This window comes from Cuculus canorus, chromosome 15 (assembly GCF_017976375.1).
Source record: "Cuculus canorus isolate bCucCan1 chromosome 15, bCucCan1.pri, whole genome shotgun sequence".
NCBI classification, from domain to species: Eukaryota; Metazoa; Chordata; class Aves; order Cuculiformes; family Cuculidae; genus Cuculus; species Cuculus canorus.
The window spans coordinates 15,771,066-15,789,745 of record NC_071415.1 but is presented as its reverse complement, the minus strand read 5'-3'; the positions used below and the strand labels follow the sequence as shown (position 1 = coordinate 15,789,745).

At 38.4% G+C, this 18,680-nt stretch overlaps 1 protein-coding gene across 2 annotated transcripts in view; it reads left to right on the top strand.

Moving 5' to 3' along the window:
• The first annotated feature begins 170 nt into the window (after positions 1-170).
• Positions 171-18,680, top strand: part of VPS35L (VPS35 endosomal protein sorting factor like) — a 49,543-nt gene continuing 31,033 nt past the window's right edge. The window contains exons 1-15 of one of the 2 annotated variants that reach the window (XM_054080355.1): positions 171-263; positions 4,195-4,294; positions 5,216-5,383; positions 5,708-5,830; positions 6,162-6,186; positions 7,214-7,290; positions 8,739-8,867; positions 12,047-12,131; positions 13,095-13,154; positions 13,828-13,924; positions 14,319-14,366; positions 15,384-15,477; positions 17,216-17,293; positions 17,654-17,776; positions 18,485-18,531. In XM_054080355.1, coding sequence (XP_053936330.1) covers positions 247-263; positions 4,195-4,294; positions 5,216-5,383; positions 5,708-5,830; positions 6,162-6,186; positions 7,214-7,290; positions 8,739-8,867; positions 12,047-12,131; positions 13,095-13,154; positions 13,828-13,924; positions 14,319-14,366; positions 15,384-15,477; positions 17,216-17,293; positions 17,654-17,776; positions 18,485-18,531 — 1,271 coding nt within the window. In that variant the 5' untranslated portion in view covers positions 171-246. Of the gene's footprint in view, positions 264-778; positions 2,257-4,194; positions 4,295-5,215; positions 5,384-5,707; positions 5,831-6,161; positions 6,187-7,213; positions 7,291-8,738; positions 8,868-12,046; positions 12,132-13,094; positions 13,155-13,827; positions 13,925-14,318; positions 14,367-15,383; positions 15,478-17,215; positions 17,294-17,653; positions 17,777-18,484; positions 18,532-18,680 lie in introns of those variants that run through there. The other variant, XM_054080356.1, reaches the window with a different exon arrangement.

Genomic DNA, 18,680 nt, shown 5'->3' with positions numbered 1-18,680 from the left:
TTGAGTTTCTTTCCTTTTTTTAGGGTTGGTGGAAAGCCGTGCCCAGGCCGGGCCCGCGCCTCCACCCCGCCCTGTCCCATGGCCACGCCCCATGCCCGCGTGGCCACGCCCCCATCGAACACGCTGCGTTTCTGCCACGCCCCTTCATCTCGGAGGGGCGTTCCCACGGTGGCCACGCCCCCTAGGGCGGGGCGGGAAATGGCGGAAGGCATCGCTGGCCGCGGCGTCACGTGACGCGCCGTCAAGATGGCCGCCCTCTTCTGGTGAGAACTCGCTCCTGCCGGCCGCTGAGAGAGGGCGGCGGGCTTGGAGGGGCAGCGCCTCGCCGCCGGTGGAGGCTGCGCTGCTGAGCGAGAATCGCGGGGCTAGAGGGGACTGGGAGCGGCGGGAGGAAGGCGCGGCGCCGGGGTCCGTGCGGCCCGGAGCCCGGAGGGAGGCTGCCTCTGGTTTCGGCACGAAGGGAGCGCGCCCTGCGCTGGGGAAGTGCCGGGGAGGTGTCTGCCCCCTCGCTGCGGGCTCGCAGCCGCCTCAGAGCTGCCGGGGAGGGGGAAGATCCCGTATCGTGAATCTGAGCTTCCTGGCACAGCCCAGCTGCCCTGACAGGCTGAGAGGGGATATTGTTCAGCTGGAGAAGAGACGGCTCTGAGGAGACCTTCCAGTGCCTGAAGGGGCTGCAGGAGGGCTGGGGAGGGGCTGTTTACAGAGGCCTGTGGGGACAGGACGAGGGGCAATGGGGATAAACTGCAGAGGGACAGATTTAGACTGGACATGAGGAATTTCTTCACGCTGAGGGCGGTGAGGCCCTGGCCCAGGCTGCCCAGGGAAGCTGTGGCTGCCCCATCCCTGGAGGGGTTCCAGGCCAGGTTGGATGGGCCTTGGAGCCCCTGATCCAGTGGGAGGTGTCCCTGCCCATGGCAGAGGTTGGAGCTGGATGGGCTTTAGGGTCCCTTCCAACCCAAACCATTCTGTGGTTCTATGATTTGTTAGTTGCTTTCTGCTGTCTTTTCGGAGCAGAACCGGTGTTTGCGGGCTGCAGGCCGCACGGCAGGGTCAGCTCGCAGCAGCGTTGCTGCAGGAGGCTCATTGTGCAGCTGGGGAAGCCGCACCAGGCATGGGATAACCTTAGCGACAGTACTTGTGAGGGGAAGGAAGGATAAAATAGGTACTGTCTCTGACAGTAAAAGAAAATATGTTTGCATAACACATCGAGTCTATCCAACTTGCAGGTTTTCACATGGCTGATGTGTTACTGTCCTGTACAGACTGGAAACCAAACCTAACGTGGAACCAAGACAAGTCATGTGCGGCAGTTAGAGCCCGTTAGAGCATTAGGATGACGCTGAAGTTGTCTTGGTCTGTCATATTGTTGCCATGTGAACAACCTTTCATGCTTAATAAAAAGTGAAAATAATTGGTGGATTTAAAGTTATTGTTACTGAAACTGGTTGAGGCTTTGTAACAGTAGCAGAGCTGTGCTTTTTAAAATAAGTTCAATGGGGTATGAAATACTTTTGAATTTATGTAGCTAAGAAGATGTAGGCTGTAAGATGGCTCTAACACGTTAGCTGGCTGTTGGAACTGTGCAGTAATTCTGGTGCAATTTGTGTGTGGTCAGTGAGCTTGCGGAAACAGGAAGGAATAAGTGTGGCTGCAACTTCTGAATTTTTAGCAGTACCAAATGAAAACCTAAGGAAACAGCCACAAAGCAGAGTGGCAGGAATGCTGGCAAAATGATTTTTACATAATGCAGCAATGCGTAGGCTAATAAGTAGGTTTGGTACTGCTAATGCAGAAGTGGCCATGGAGAAATAGTGAACCAGAGTGAAATGCTTTAATGCATGTTTTTTGGTAATATGGAAGGCTGACTCTTGTGCTGCCGCAAAGGCTCTGTCTGGTGAACCTGGAGCGTGAGAGAGGCTCCTGGATTCATGGCGCAGGCTTTAGTTTACTTCTCCTGGAAGAGCTTCAGTGGCTTGGGGGTGAGGATGAGGTAGAGCAATCCTGGGAAAAAAAGATTCTGTACCAACATTTTCAGTCTGGCAGGTGTTGAAGGCATAGAATGGCAGCAATTGCAGGAATGCCTGTGTGTGACAAAAGGTTGAAACCCACTGTTGAAACAGCACCTGCAAGCAGAGGTGTATCTTGCAGTATGCACTGGGGGCAAAATCCCAGTGTGGCCGGTGTCTTATACACTCTTAGAAGTTGGTTGCACTGGTGTGGCCGAGGAAGGAATGCTTAGTCTCATTTCCCTGGAGAGTAAGTGGAATGTAATGTCAGAGCAAGCTGGAACATCCCCGTGTTAGTGCTGTTACCAGCTGTCTTATCACTTGAATAGCCACATTGTAAATGTACTTTTAAAAGACTTATTTGCAGACTGAACAGCTCTTCTTTGCTCCTACATGTGTTATTAGATGTGTATACTTGTCCAGTGATGCCATATATTGTAACTAAGAGTACAATTGATTTTGTCCTGAGAGTGGTGTGCCAAGTGTGAGCTGTCAGTGACGTCTTCCTTTATGGATAGTTTAGAAATAACAGTAAAGGAGAGGCACGGAAACACTGACAGAGCTGTAACAGAATAATAGAAATGTTATTAATTAGACAGCCGGACAGCATTTGAGAGATTTTTCACCCAGATGCTAGTTAGTCCATGAAGCAAGCGAGCAAGGAGAATCATAGGACAATAGTAAATTAAAGAAACTATTGATGTATAAAGAAAAGGAGCCAGACATCAAGAAAACAAAAGAAATGAGGACACGGATTTCACTGGACTCTTGTTCTGCTTTATCTCATTACTTGTCAAAGCTTCTCCTTAGAGTAGCACAATTGAAAATTAAACTAATTCTTAATATTTTTTAAAAGTAATCAGTTTTTGGGGGGAGTACTCAGTATCTAGAGAAGAGCTGGCTGCTTAACGCTGTTGAAATTCTTCATAGTGAGTTAGGTCTCTGAGTAGGAATGGAGTCAAGATGTTTAGGAGGTAGAATGCAGAGAAGACATCTGCAAATATATTTTCTAGATTTTACTTGACTCTTTTTCTGCCTTAGTACTTAACTATTGCTGCTGCTAAAAGAAGGTACTGTGTGGCAGCTACGGTGGCAGTTGTTTTAGGAAGCAGCTGCCCTATGTATTTTTATGAGTTCGTATTTTCATTTTTCCATTTAACCATTACTACTATTTCATACAATTAAATGGAATTAATGTATTGATGTGTTGTCAGAGGTATTGGAAAGTATTTGTAACACCTTGTAAAGTCTCTTTTGAAATTGTCATCCTGTGCTAGTCAGGGAAGTTTTCATCTCCATTTTTATCTTCCTACATTGCCAAATGAACTTTAAAAACCTTTTAAAATATAAATTTGTATTTATATTTGGGCAATTAAAAGCAAGATGAATGGTCTGTTTTATTGAAGAGCAGCATCCTTAAACTGTGATTGATAAATTAGTGTCTGTTATTGTTAGTTCCTAGTGGTGGTGTTGTTTTACTGGAATACTTTTATTTTTGCTCCTTTCTGGAATCAAGTCTTTTTAATCAGAGATGGATGACGTAGCTCTCACAGTTTTCTCTTAATTTTAGATTCAAAATTGAAAGGTGTATTTTTCTGTGATTTATTTCACCTAATGACTTCAATTTTCATAAGTGAAGCAAGGCTTTTATACAAGGACTTATCCACAATGCAAGCATGCGAGCACTGACAGCTTTTTTCTTATAATTTGACTTTTGCAACTTTTATTATGAGTGCAGTGAAGAGCTAGAGATAGATTTATTGGGGAAGAGCTTTGAGGCTACACAAGTTAATCTGTGTGGGCCCTCATTATATCTGTGTATGATCATTTTGATTTCTTCCCTTGTGTTTTTCTTTTTCCTTCACTCTGCCTAATCAGTTTAAAAGATATGTTTAATAATCTCCATCATCCCATTGCACATACAAATACTTGGTTAAATTGTCCCTTTGAAATCCAATGAAATTGAAGACAATCCACCTGTTGAGGCAGAATGGCTGAAAGTGAAATGTATTCAGTTTTAGTTTTATGTTTCTCAGTAGAGAGAGAAATTTTGGTCTTCACATTGATTTATTTTTCAACATATGTTTCTGTTTCTAAATATGCCTGCATCTGATACAGGATACATTTCTTTGCAAATAAGTGATTGATTATATGCATATATACTTTCCCTTTACTCTTGCTTTTTAAGGCATGCGAGATCAAGAAACTACGTCTCAGAATCTGAAGCGTGCAGACTGGAATCTGTACCCTTGGATTTTGGTGATTACCATCCTCTAAAACCCATCACAGTGAGTTTCTGTTTGTTCTTTTGGAAAATGGATGTGAATTAAAACTGATTGTGTTCCTCTTTTTACTTCAATTCCTTTAAAAGTAAAAGGCTTGGAAGTTGGTGGTGGTGCTAGTGAAGTTGTTTTCTGTGTTAGTCGCCTCTTATTTTAGAGGCATCAATGTTTATTCTGTTTGCACTTCATAGATATTTGCTGGTGCTGTTGTACATCAAAAGCGGTCATCTTCTGGCAAATATAGCATTCCGACTTGTGGGTTTTCTTGGTTGCATTAAATGCTGAATAATGGATAGTTTAAAATCAGATTGTTGCATTACAAATAACCTGCATAATTGCTTGATGTAAGATTTGGTTTGGGTTAACTTCCAGTCAGCTGTATGCTTTAAAACATTTATAATTTCTTTAATGCATGAGAGGCTTTTAAAAATTTGTATGTACAAAAAAAATCCAGCTAATAAATGATAAATGGGCAACAGCTTCTGCTTGAGAAGATTGGTAGGGAGATAAAACGGAGACCATAAGAGTGGATTTGATGTTCCATGCTGAAGTATCATACAAGAAAAGTAAAGATGAGACTAGCAAAGAAAATCAAATAGCAAGGAAGGGGTTAGAGGAGAGGGAGAAAACCAATAAAATAGAGGAGAAGTACTAGAAATAAATTTAGAGTGACCATTCTTAAAGTTCTGTAGACCTAGAATTGGAAGATAAAAATAAAAGTAATGGAAATGCCATTGACGAGTGCCTCTAGATTCAGGGGAAAAGGACATGTGGTTCAGTCAGGATGCTGAGTCTCATTCTGGAGAGTTCATTTGGTTGGTCTTTGCTTTTATTGCAACAGCACAATTTATGTAGCATGTATTTTGATTAAAGAAAAAAGGGGAAGTGAAAGCCTTCTTGTTTAATAGTTTTGAACTTTTCTTTTAGGTCACTGAATCCAAGACCAAGAAAATGAACCGGAAAGGAAGTACCTCTTCTACCTCCTCCTCTTCTTCTAGTTCTATGGTGGATCCATTGAGCAGTGTATTGGATGGTACCGATCCCTTGTCATTATTTGCAGCAGCTGCGGATCCTGTGACTACTACTGCTACCATGGTAACACTGGAGGCAGTTATTTTGACTAAATAAAATAAATTAAAAAAAAACCAAACCAGAACCACAGACAAAATATATTTGTCTCACCAGTTAGGAGGTTAATGCAAATAGGAAATATACTGTATTAATGGAGTGATGTATTCTTTTCTATTTACCTCTTGTTATTTGGTTTATGTTGACGCATTTATTTAAATATGGATTTTTTTTTAAGTACTGTACATTTTGGAAGGATCAGTAAGCACCTGAAACATTAAATTGACCTTTATCAGCCTTCTTTTTTTTTCAGATTTGTATTTAATGTTTGCACTCGTACTCTCCTCATAGGATAGTACACGAAAGAAACGGGATAAAGATGACAGCTCAGCAGTAGGAAGTGACTTTGAACCATGGTCAAGCAAACGTGGTGAAATCCTTGCGAGATACACAACCACAGAGAAGCTCTCCATTGTAAGTGGCAACTTCTCTAGTTTTATTTATTCATACTAGTCCTATAATGGGTTTTGGATTTGGTGCTTTGTAATTATTTCATGAGTAAATACTGGGTGTAATATTGTAGAAAGTTGTACCACAAGCACCCATTTTGATTGTTTTAGAGCCAAGTCCAAAAGACTGTTGATACTTAGAAGTCATCGCTTCATCACTTTGTCTTTTTGTAACAATACAAATAACTTCTGGTCTTCTATCTACTTTTAAACAATTAGACACTTAATTAGCAGTATAATTATTCTGTGCTAGTGAGTACACATTTTCTAAAACTCTGCTCTTTGTTTCTTCGCAGAATCTGTACATGGGGTCTGAAAAAGGTAAGCAGTTTCTTAAATAGATTTGGTAGAGTGCCGTGACAAGTTTGTGGTCAAGAATAGCTGAAATGTGTTTTCCTGACCCCTCTGTTCTGACATATGTTTGGATCTATGTTGTGGAGTTTTTTTTTGTGAATAGGAGTTCTGCTGGATTCTTACTTCAAATAATTATTGAAAATAAACCACCTTGCTACTTTGTCTCATATTCCTGTAGGCTAATGAATTTGTGATTATTTGTTGTGGAAGGAAATGGAATTCACTGCCTTCCACCATAGCTTAAAACTTTCTTCCAGTTAAAGTGAGCAGTGATGTTTTTTGGATCATGTTTATCAGTTCTTCTCCTTGCTGGAAGGGAAAGCAAACAAGTCCCTTGGGAACTTGTTTAGTTATTCTGTTTACATGAAAGTGAAATGATTTCAACTGTATGCTGAGTGTTAAAAAAAGAACCAAATGTTAAATATTTTATGTTTTCTAGCAAAGCGAGTCTGGGCTAAGTAGTCGTAGCTGATTGCATAATAAATCAGAATTTTTATATATGAGTAAATGTGCAGCATTTCAGCTTCTGCAAAAATATGAAATACTTTTTTGGAATGAGAGTAGTCAAACACTGAAACAGGATGTCCAGGGAGAGTGTAGCATCTCCATCCTTAGATATTGTTAAATTTACTGGATATAATCCTGTGCAACGTGTTATAACTTCAAAATCGGATCTGCTTTCTGGAGGAGGGTTGGACACAAAGCTTCGTAGGGCTTTTCTAACCTAAATTATCTTGTGGTTCTATCCACCAATTCTTTCCTTACCTGCAAAACTTTTATATTCAGTTTTGCTTACTCTTGTTCCCCGTTCAAAGTGAATTAACTGTAGATATGTTTGAATGTTTGTCTTCAGGAATAGTCACCAAAAGAATCAAACCTCTTGTCTTCTGTCATGGAAGCCAATAGTTGTATGTCAAGCTCCTTCGGGTTTGTTTCCCTTTAGAAGTCCAAGTATTTATATGCTGAAGAAGCTCAAACGTATAATTCTTTACAGGAAAAGCTACAACTACTGGCTCAGCAGTGTCTGAAAAAGTGAGAACAAGGTTAGAAGAATTAGATGATCTGGAAGAGGTGAGTAAGTTTTCTTATCCAGTAACATCACCATTGAAAAAGTGAAGTAAATTTGTGAAATAAGAATTTTTTTATGAAACCTGTTATAAAGGTCCTGGTTCTTCATGTGTTTGTACAGTATTTAGATAAGTGTTTACTTCTCTCCTAATTTCAATCCCTATTGTTACAGAATTCATGCGGAATCATATTTTTGTATCACTAAATACTGTGATTCAAAAATTCACCTGACCGACCAGTGTTGATTTACTTTGGTACTGTGTACGGTCTGCAGCTGCTAGAAAACTTCTTGGAGCCTGATATAACATCTGATAATTTTGTTTGCTCCTGTTGCAGAAGCTGCATACTGTCTACCTGAGCTTAATAAAAGTTACATTTACGTTCTTGATAGAAATACTGAGTACTCGCCTTATTTCTCAAACTGCAGTATTTTACTGTGCAAAGGTGACTTACTGCCCTAAAACCTGAACCTGTGGGTTACTTCTAGGATTGTTTTGGGTAATGTTGTTTTGAAATCTGTGCCTCTTTACTAACTTCAGGTTGCATGTTGCCTGAGCCAGCACGGTGCTAGTAGCTGCATATCACAAATAAAGCACCGGATTCTTTTAGTAGAAAAATTAAGTACCCTTTATCATAAGGAAATAACTAACCTCTTGTGAAACTGTAATTGCATTTGCATTTTATCTCTTCACCTGTGATTATTTTTACTGATTTTTTTCTTTTAGGCTCTCAGATATTATGAAATCTGTTCTGTAGTGCAGCTTGTCAAACTCATCAAAACTAGTCCTGAAGGTAGTTTTTAATGGCACTGATACTTCTACTGAAGTCTGTTACAGAATTGCCTCTGATCTTTCTAAATGCAGTTTTAGTCACTTTATTCCTGTGTCAGTTTGGTTCTAAAGCTTAAACAGTTATTTCTGCTTTCGCTAGTTTATTTTTGATATGTAATCTTTTTATAAGATCTGCAAGATCTCCAGGAAAACAGATCACAAGAATGCTCTGGTACTGAGTGTGAAATGAAGATAGTTTTATTTTCTTACTGAGGATGAACACAAGCAGATTTGTCTTGCTTTTAACAAATTTCTCAGGACATTTCTGGCAAAACATTTAGTTTCTCTTTGATGCTGCTTGTACATAGGTGCTAGTATGCTTGTGTGTTGTGTCAGTGCACTAATTATACCGTGAGTAGAATACCACTGAAAGACTCCAGCATTTCTGACCACACAGACAATATTGTTTGCGTATCAGCATGTGTCTTTTAAAAATCAAAGCAGTTGTGATGCACTGCTGTGCCAAACACCTGCAACATCAATGCCACAAAGGTAAGAAGGGAAAATTAGGGAATTCTGTAATGTTTTGTGGAGTTCCCCCTCACCAGTGATTTGATGCTGTAACTATTCTCTCCTTCCTTCCCTCCTGTCCTATTAAGTAGGCTTGTGTTTTCTTGCCAGGGGTCACAGAAAGAGCTGTTGAATTTGACTCAGCAGGATTACGTGAACCGAATTGAAGAGCTGAACCAGTCTTTAAAGGATGCTTGGTCCTCTGATCAGAAAGTAAAAGCTCTGAAAATAGTCATCCAGGTCAGTTTTACGTTTTTGTTCTGTACAGAACTAGTGATATTGGTGCTGTGGTTTGTCTGATTCATATCTTGGGGAAAGAAGGGTCTCTGTTATTTTTCAATTACTTTCTTCTGTTCTTCACTGAAACCCATTTCTTTCAGAGTTGGATGACTTCTGACAGCAGGTGGATTTTCAGCTTCGTTGTTGATTTTTCCTAGGGCGTGTGGGATGGAATTTTCATTAAAGAAAGTGGCCATGTGACAGACGTGGAAATTTTACCTTGTTAGGGATAATTAGAATATATAACGTAATGATATCAACTGTTTCTGGGGGATGTAATGTCCTTTCCTCTCCTCTCCTCCTCCTAGCCCCCACCCCAAATAATACTAGAATGGCTTTTTAAATATCAAACTTTTCCCCATCCAGACTTACTAAGGCAATTGGATAATCTTATTTAGAACCCTAGGAACCTAAAGAAAACAATTCCAGATTTTTTAAGTATGTGTTTGTTTATTTGTTTGTTTTTAATAAAACCTTATCCAGTCTTCCTCTGGCTCATTTGGAGTGATAGGCTTTGAAGGGGGCAGGGGGAAATAGGACAATTAAATGCTATTTTGTTTGGCTTGGCCTTTAGAAAAAGGCCAGAGGCAGAGTGCATCAGAGGACAGAGGAGATAACGACATCCTTAAAAGCTGTAAAACTGATGTAATGCTAATAGTCATCAAGTGGCATTATATAAAGGGAGGATTTTTTTTTTTTTTTGTCATGCTGGATACTCTTGGGAAAACTGTTTGCAGTATTTTTAGCTTAAATTGTGGTAAAGAAAACAAAGGAAATGAAATATAAATCAAATGAGATTAAAAAAAATGGCATGTGACCTAGAGTGACTAATGTTCTGTTGTAATACTATGAAATCAGCACTATTAGTCTCTAAAAAAATCCGTGTATAGCATTGTGAAGTGTATTTTAGTGAAAGAGCATATAATATTAAGTCTTTTAGAAGAAAAGGGACATAGATGTATTGCATCTACAGTGCATTAACATGCATGTGTATACAATGTCTGACAGGCAGTGATAATCTATGCATTAATACTTTCATATGTTCTTTGGCAAACTCACAAACGATTTTGAAATAATGTAGGTTTTAAGGTGGGATCTGGTGTTTCGTTTTAGGAAAGTGATATCAAAATTGCATGTGCTTATCTTAGCTGTCTTAAAGTGTTGTCTATGTGTTGTTCACTTTGCACTTGAAATTTGTGCTGCAGATGCTTTTTGTTAATTGAAAGTCTGGGTAAGACTGAAATAGGTATTTGTGTAATTAACATGAATTTAAAAAATTCATAAAGGAGACTATAAGTAAATAATAATTCTATGCTTATAAAGCAGGTTTGGGTAGAAACCTGACCACACTTCCCTTGTAGTGTCTCTAGTAAATAACATAGTTTTAATAATGTTGTATGCTTTAAAAGAGCTAAGCAGTTTTCTTGACATCAGACTGTGATTATATACGTACTTTATCATTGTAATCATCACATACTGATTAGTATGCAATAGGAGGAGTAGGTTTGGTCTCTTTTTTGGTTGTTATTTTCAGAAATGTATACAGGGCTGGAAAAAGCAATTTTAATTTGAATGCTAAAATTATGGATTTAAGAACTAATGATAAAATTACACAAGAACTTCCATTTGGACATTGGGGATGAAGCCATCATTCTCTGTGCAGAGTTTTACAGAACCTGAAGTGCAGGAAGAATTCTGGTTATTAACTCAGGGTCTGAATTTATAGCATGTGAATTCCTCAAGTGCCTTCTTACAAGATACTTTACTTGTCAAGATGGAATAAGCTAAGCTACTTAGAGTAAGCTGAAGTAAGTTGATTATATATGTGAGCTCTAAGAAAAGTGGTAATTAGGTGTCCATGGTGTGTGTAGGTCCTAAACAGCGACTGAATTACTTTTCTTTGAAGGTGACTGACTTGCCATCCATTAGGGAAGCTTCTGCTTTGATAGTAAGATGAGAATGCTCTTGCCTATCTTTCTGGTGTACTCTTAAGTTCCCTGATGAATAAAGCAAAAAGACTAAGCGTGCTCCTCACTTAAGCGTGTTAAATGTTACGATTTTCTTGGCAGTCTTGTGGGGTACTGGATTGCTTCTTGGAATTTTGGAATGTAATGGAAACTTGAACTTGAGTTATTCCATTGAGATTGAAGGACTGCCTCCTGATGAAGGAAAGGGAAAGGACAGAAATCACAGAAAGTACCATACCTGTCAATCTTAAACAGACACTGGAGAAGACTCATGGTCAAAGGCTGCATTTGCCTCAAGTAGGAAGGAGGTGGATTTCTGTCCCTAGTCAGGCATTTATCCGTTTTCTTCAGGTAGAAGTTGATTTTTTTTGAGTAAACTCTGCTAAAGGTTTTAACTCTAATTTAGTCTGCAGGTTTTGTACTGTCTTGGAGAACTAAGTATAGCTTCATTAAATATCTTAAAAATACCTTCATTCCTCAGTGTGTATTCTGGATTCATGTCAGAAATGGAGATGTTCCTACCCAGACTTAACAATCTGGGATACTGGAACTAAGTTGGCTAGTGTGTTTTCAAATCCTGGTAGTCCGAATGCTGTGATCATGTCAGGTGCCTGTGGGTGGTGATTGATGACAGATTCCTCACTGGAGCCGACTCTGGAACAGCTGGCCCATTTCCAGAATGTTTGAGCTAGTTATGTGAGCCACAAAGATGTGTTGAAAAGCTCATTAGCTAAACTTTTTAAATTGTTTCTTAATTTTGCATAGATAAATCAAGTTTGCATTTGATATGGATGCTTAGAGAGATGGTGTAAAAATGGAAAATGCTCTTAAAAAATTGTTTTAGAGAAATGCCTTTTTGTGCTGCTTCTGGGAAAGCATTTGTCTTGTCTGAACAAATGCATAGATCTGCACTATCAGCTGAAATTCTGCATCGTAGATTACATTGTATAAGGAAAAACAGTTCTGTGACTGGCTCTGCTTGAGATGAAGAATAACCTGAAAAATACAGAGAGTACCATGATGTGTTATCTTAGAGGCTCTTGTGCTTTTTACTGGATAGGTCATGTTGGTTCTTTCTGTCTGTAGCTATTCATCTGTTCCAGCCTGTCTGGAGTACAAACGCAACCTTGCTTTGTCCTCTAAAAATGTTCCTTTTTTTTTTTTTCCTTCTAGTGTTCTAAGCTTCTTTCAGACACAACAGTAATCCAGTTTTATCCAAGTAAATTTGTTTTAATTACAGATATCCTGGACACTTTTGGTAAGTATCTAAAATGCCAGATTTACTACACAATTGTTAGTAAGATAGAAATGTTTTCTTTTAGTGTTAGAAAACATCAAAGTTATCCAAAAAGTGCTGAAATGACTCACAATTTTAACATGAAGGATTTCCGATTTAAGCATTTGGATGCTAGTGGTATAAGCGTCGTATAGAATGATTTAAAAACTGTTCTGGGTGAAGTCTTCAAAATAAAAATCTTTAATTTTGTAGTTCTATGCTTTATGTATTAGTGAATATCTAGAACAAAATCTTGGGGAAAATCACGATCTCTGCATTTTTAAATTTAAAATACACTGTTGGTTTTATAAAAACATTTTGGTTTTGGCAGCCTTTTAACTCAATATTTGATTCTTTTTATATTTGAAGAATAGACATCAGAAACTTTTCTTTAGCTGAACAGAGACTATGAAGTGTTAAAAATCCAGTTACTGAAATTTTAACCAATTTCATGGTTTTTAAATGGTCCTTTAAGTGAAATTGTCATCCACTTCATGTGACTCTCTTGGTTTTCTGCCATCTTATGGGAAGATTTACAGCATTCCAAGTTGAAGGGTATTTTGATGTTTAGCGGGAAATGCTATGATGTGGATTCAGTTTTTTTTTCCCCCCACATCTTGCTTTGTCTTTGTGCTCTTTCCTACTTACTGAACATTGTTCAAGATAACATAATATTCAGACTCAGCAAAGGCAGGACATCAGCTGCCCTTTTCTGTCCTGGGAGGTCTGACCCACGTGATATCTCTGCACTAAAGGAGCCAGAGAAACTTGTTATGGGCTGCAAAGTGCTAAATTCAGACTTAACAGTCCATCCTCACTAGAGGGCAGCCTAATGTTAGTGTTCTAGGAATTTCTATGTATGGTGGAAGAGGGAACATTTGTATTAACGTTTGGTGTTTTACAGTTCAGTAGTTTATTTTGAATGATTTTTATTTTTTTAAACAGGGAAACTAGTGTATGACAGAATTCTGTCGATGTGTGCGGAGAATCGTGTCTCCTTGCCAGGTAACTTCATGTTTGTTTCTGCTGTGCTCCTGGAAAAAATCAAGTCAACTTGAAAATGGTTAAGTAGGACCCATGCTACCGAATCTCCTATGGAAAAAGTTCTGGTTTAAATCCAGTAGTCCTGGAGGTCATGAGAAGATGGCTGCACTGCAGTGTTAGGCGTTTAGGGTACAAACACGAGTGTTCTGTCAGGGTTTAATGTCTCCTGCCTCTTGCAATGTAGTTTTAAATAACATTCTTGAAAATCATATTAGCTTTCTAGAGTAAATTATCTGAGTGCTTAAATATCTTTTACATGTATGCCTTTGTTGTAAATCTATACACATGCATTTGTTATAGATTCCATATGATATTTTTACAATTTCTGCTTTGGGGAGGAGGCAGAGGTTAGATTTCTAAGTAGCAGATGTGAGATTAGCTTTCATTGCTTGACTTCAGCTCCTGAAATATTACTTAATACAAGATGGAAACTTTAGTTGTCTCTTTTTGCTGTGTACAAAGCTCTTGCTGCTGCACCAGAGAGCTGAGAAGCAAAATTCTGCCTAGTTTATTATGATGTCCCTAATTTCTTGTTGTAAGGAAATAAAGTTTTAAACCTAGAATGAAAAGTAACTTGTTTCTGGAAAGAGTGTAACTGTTTCTGTGTTGCTGGTTGTTTTTTTTTTCCCTCCAGATAATTTTTCTCCAGAGAGTGTAAATGATACAGCTAAAGAGACTTGCTTAAACTGGTTTTTCAAGATTGCTTCAATCAGAGAACTTATTCCCAGATTGTATCCTTGTCAAATGAGACTCTTGGAGTGTGTCTGCAGGTTTTTTGTAGATTTTTCCAAACTGTTTCAATAAAACTCAGAGTAACTGATGTTTATACTGACTTTGTTTTGTTTCAGGCTGTATGTTTTGAATGTAATTTTGAGTCATGTTTCATAGTAAACTCAGTGCTGAATTACTGGCTGTGAGCAGTGTGGCAGTGATAAAGCAGAGTTGACGTGTGAAAACTTTTGAAAAATAAAAATCTTGTAGAAAAATCATAAATATCAATGAAGTGTGGTGAGAGTAGTTACAGAAGGCTTTGCAATATTTCATTTTATATGTCTTTGATACATGTTTTCATGTTTTTAAATGGCATGTGTCTTAGTTTTGTTCCTTAACTTGGCTTTATTGTAGTTACGTGGAAGCGGCAATACTGAAGTGCAATAAGTTCCTATCTAAAACGTAAGAGTAAATGTTAAGTATGGGAAGGAAGTGGATGGGCAGGCTCATAAACTAAATTAAGGAGTTAAGCATGCAAGTTCTGCAAGTAATGGTAGATTGGGCCTCTGTAGATCTGTGAAGCAGCAGTACTTCAGAGGATTTGGAGTTTGTGGTGAAAATGCCATGGAAAAATTCAAGGTGAACTGTGATATGATTTGAAATGCAAGAGGGCTTGTGGTTTTGGAACATATGAACAATTGTGACATCAGGAGTCTGCAAATTAAGAAATAGTGGCTTCAGATGGTGGAGAGGGAAGCAAGATTGTTGGGATGAGGAGTGTGGCAAAAAGGATAGAAAGCTGAAAGGAAAATATTGATGTGTTGCTGGAGACAGAGTTGGAGAAACAGTTCAGGAGCAATGAACCATTATCTGTTGAAAATATACCTATAAGCTTCATATGTTGCCAAACACTGTCAATTGCTGAGCTGAAAATGTTCCTCACATATAATCGTCCTTTTTCAGTTATCTTTTGAGATGAGTGTGGTAAGCCAGATTGCTGCTATAGTGACAGCTTCATTATCCTTAAAAAGCAGTTCTTTTACTGGAATTGATGGGCTTCATCTGCAGGCACTAGAACAGCTCTGTCAAGGACCTGAGGGAAAATGAGACATACAAGGAGTTCTGCCAGTTCTGCTGTAAGAGGCTGCTTTCTTCACGTTGAATTACAGCCCTTCTATAACTCTGCCGTTCCTCCAAATTAGTTGTGCTTGTCTTTTACAAGCTGAGCATCCAACTTGGCTATCTGTGCTACTCCTAGTGGCAAATGCCGCAGTTTGAGCATAGGATATGGGTTACAATACACGTAAAATTTTACTTGTGAAATAAAATTTTCTGCTAATATGCTGCTTCTTTGGTAGGTGTTTCTATAACTCATGTTCAGTTGTCAGTCTGCAAGGCAGCTACTGAAGTTATCTGTAGGTGATACAATTCTGTTATTGGTTGTTAAATCTTATTTTAATTTCTGAAAAATCTTAACAGGGGGATTTCAGAATGTCTCCCACGATTAACGTCTATGATTAGAGGAATTGGAGATCCACTGGTTGCAGTCTATGCAAGAGCATACCTTTGCAGGGTAGGCTATCATTTAACAATTCAGATCTGTATCAAAGATTTACTGTGGCTAGCTCTGCCACTAAAGGAAAATTTCTTTTAACTACTGTTTTTATCTGAAGCAGTCAGGAGCCTGTCTCTTCCTTCTAACAAATGAAAAAATAAAATATCTTCTTTGTTTTAATAATAGGGAATGTTTCTTTAGGTGTTTATAATATGTAAAAATAACTTAATGTGCTGCTTATGCCAATTTTTCATCTTCAATTAAGGCAAAATGTTAGGGACCTAAATGGAAGGAGGGCTTGGACTTTGAGACTACATGCTGTTGTCTGATTGCTAGGTGCTGATTTTCATAGTTAATGTTGTATATGCGGTTTCCCTATGCTTATCTTCCATCTCTACTGCTAGAGTGCGTGTGTGACAGGCAGAGGGCTGGAAAGCTCTTTGGCAGAGGAACCATTTGGTAAAGTGTGCAGACAGTGTGTTTTTTGTCTGACTGGGCAGTATGGCTGTTCTTTTCCTCAACTACTCCTGTAGTGACTTTAACAGCTCAGCAAGGGTAAACTTACCCAAGAAAAGACCCTGAAATGATTCAGGAAGTCTTATTTTATTTGAATCTTGAAATACAATAATGCCGCCGTTTTTGTCATAACCTAATCAGTCCTGCTACATAGTGCAAGGTTTCTGAAGGCTTTTTAGGAAACAGTTGGCATGCACAGTCCATCTTTTACTGCTCCTGATGCAGGTATAAGAGATGCATAATTATAGAGCATTTAGGAGTAATAATGTACTAGTAGTAATTGCAATTATGTAGCGAGAAAGAACTTAGGATGCTCCTTATTATCCACAAAGATAATCATATGAAATAGTGAAAACTAAAAAAAATCAAAGAACCAGATCTTTACACAGTACAGTGATGTATTTCTCTTCAGCTCTATGGTTTGAAAGGAAATTATATATATAAAAAAGTGATAGATAACTGTCTTGGGTCTGTGCAAGGTACCTCTGCTTTGTGAATGAAGTAGGTTTGAATTGCATGGTTTCAAGGATCCCCAAAACTCAGACCCCTGGGTTTGTTTGAAGAGGGGAACTTTAAGCTGTTGAGACGGATTTATTTGTTTGTGTGTATTTTTAAGCCTGATATGTTACTAACTTCTCATTCACTTCTGCATCTTTCTCCCTTCTTTAGTAATACGTCGCGAATTTGTTTTTTGATATTTTTATCTGTGTTATTGAAAACAGCCCTGTATGGATTAGTTTCCTTTGCAGTTCCAGCATTTCTCCATAGGCCTTGTGTTTGTGCATCACCTTGTAGTATTTGTCAGTATTTTATCTGTATCTGTCTATATTTTCATACTTTCCTTTGGGATCCTTGCTTCATTCTGTCCACAGAATAAATGCACAGGATTTTAAGCCATTTCTGACCTTTGACTTTTTAAATGTTCTTACTGTAGGCTCTGCATACAATGATTATAGGCTGTTGCGGAGCAGGCGCTGGGGCAGGCATTGATTTCCTCACTGCTTACAGATGCTTGGAGCCAATGTTAGGAGAATCATATTTAAATACAGCTGTAACTGTCTCAGGGTAGTTGTTAGTGGATGTGACTAGCAAGGAAATGATAAGGCAAAAGCTTCTAATTCAGTGCTGTTTTTTGATGTGTGTGACTAGGTGTACTCCTCTGGAAAATGCATTTTTGTCTTACAGTTGATGGAGAATCATAGGTGATAGATACAGATAAAATCTTTTTCTTTTAATACAGGTGGGGATGGAGGTGGCACCACAACTCAAAGAAAGCCTTAACAAAAACTTCTTTGATTTTCTTCTAACATTTAAACAAGTAAGTGAATAGGGTTTTCACTCACAAAATGACATAAATACACTCCTTAACCAAACTACTGCATGCTTTAAAAAAATCTTTGCAGTTTTAAATCTGGATTTGGGGATATCCCTGTAACTAGATATAGTATGGGGTATTTTACATGCATTGCTCTGTTCAGCATACTTTTTTTCATACTTTAATAATATATGTTTTGAGCTTGAGTTTTTTACACAGTGTTCTAGGAATGCCTCAGAAAATCTGTGTGTCTTTGTCATGCTGTTTGGTGTCATCTTCATTCACACAAACTTTGTGCAGTCTATCGTAGCTCCTATTAAATACCTCTTCCCAGAAATATGTTTTTGTCTTTTATTTCAACAGATTCATGGGGATACGGTTCAGAATCAGCTAGTAGTACAATGTGTGGAGTTTCCTTTGTATTTGACTCTCTATTCTCCTGCTATAGATTGGATTTTACGGTGCATTGCATACCGTGCTCCTGAAGTAAGTAAGCATGGTAATTCTTGATACAAAATGAAGTTTTGGGGTGAAGAATTAATTTTGCCTGTTAAAAATACCTTGTCAGTCAGTACTTATAGGAGTATGAGAGCGAGTACAAAGAGCCTAGTTGAATAGACTTTTTCTCTTCTGTACTGGAAGAATGTTAATTTCCATAAAGCTCAAGTCACACCACTTTAAATTCATAGACAATATTGCTGTTTGTTTCTTGCTGTCCTTTAGCTAGTTTAATCTTTATTTCCGGAATTCATTAGTTTCTTCTGTCATAGAGATATAAAAATGATTTGAGCAAACTGTAGCTTTGTAATTGCTTAACATAGTCTACGGGCTATATTAATCTCAGTCAGTCTTGCGTTCTGTGGCAGAGAGCTGGTAGTCTTCACCTCTCCTGCCAGAGATAATTGACCTTGCTGGGAAATAGCAATTACTTTGAAAAATGGCATGGCTGAAGGATTGCAAATCTGACTTCCATAAAATGGTGGTTTTGATTCAAATGCCACTGTACCTCTTCCAGCATATGTCTTGCATTGTACACCATTGTTTTCTTGTGTTGTAAATACAGGATGAGACAGGATTATTGGAATGTATTGAGTAGGTAATTAAAACAGCTTTTAGTAGACCTCACTACAATAATTAAAGCTGAATTTATTTGCAGGATCTCTACGTACTAATTTTAATAAGTAATTCCTCCAGGTTCTGCTTACTGAGATGATGGAGAGATGCAAGAAATTGGGGAACAAGTAAGTATTGCACAATGTAGAAGGCACGAGTCTGTAATGAGTAACTGTGAGTCTCTGTAGTAAAATTCTCTGCCTTTTGAAAACACTTTTTGGATGCATAATATCGCTTTTGTTCTCCCAGTAGCTTAGTAAATCATGATTATGAACAT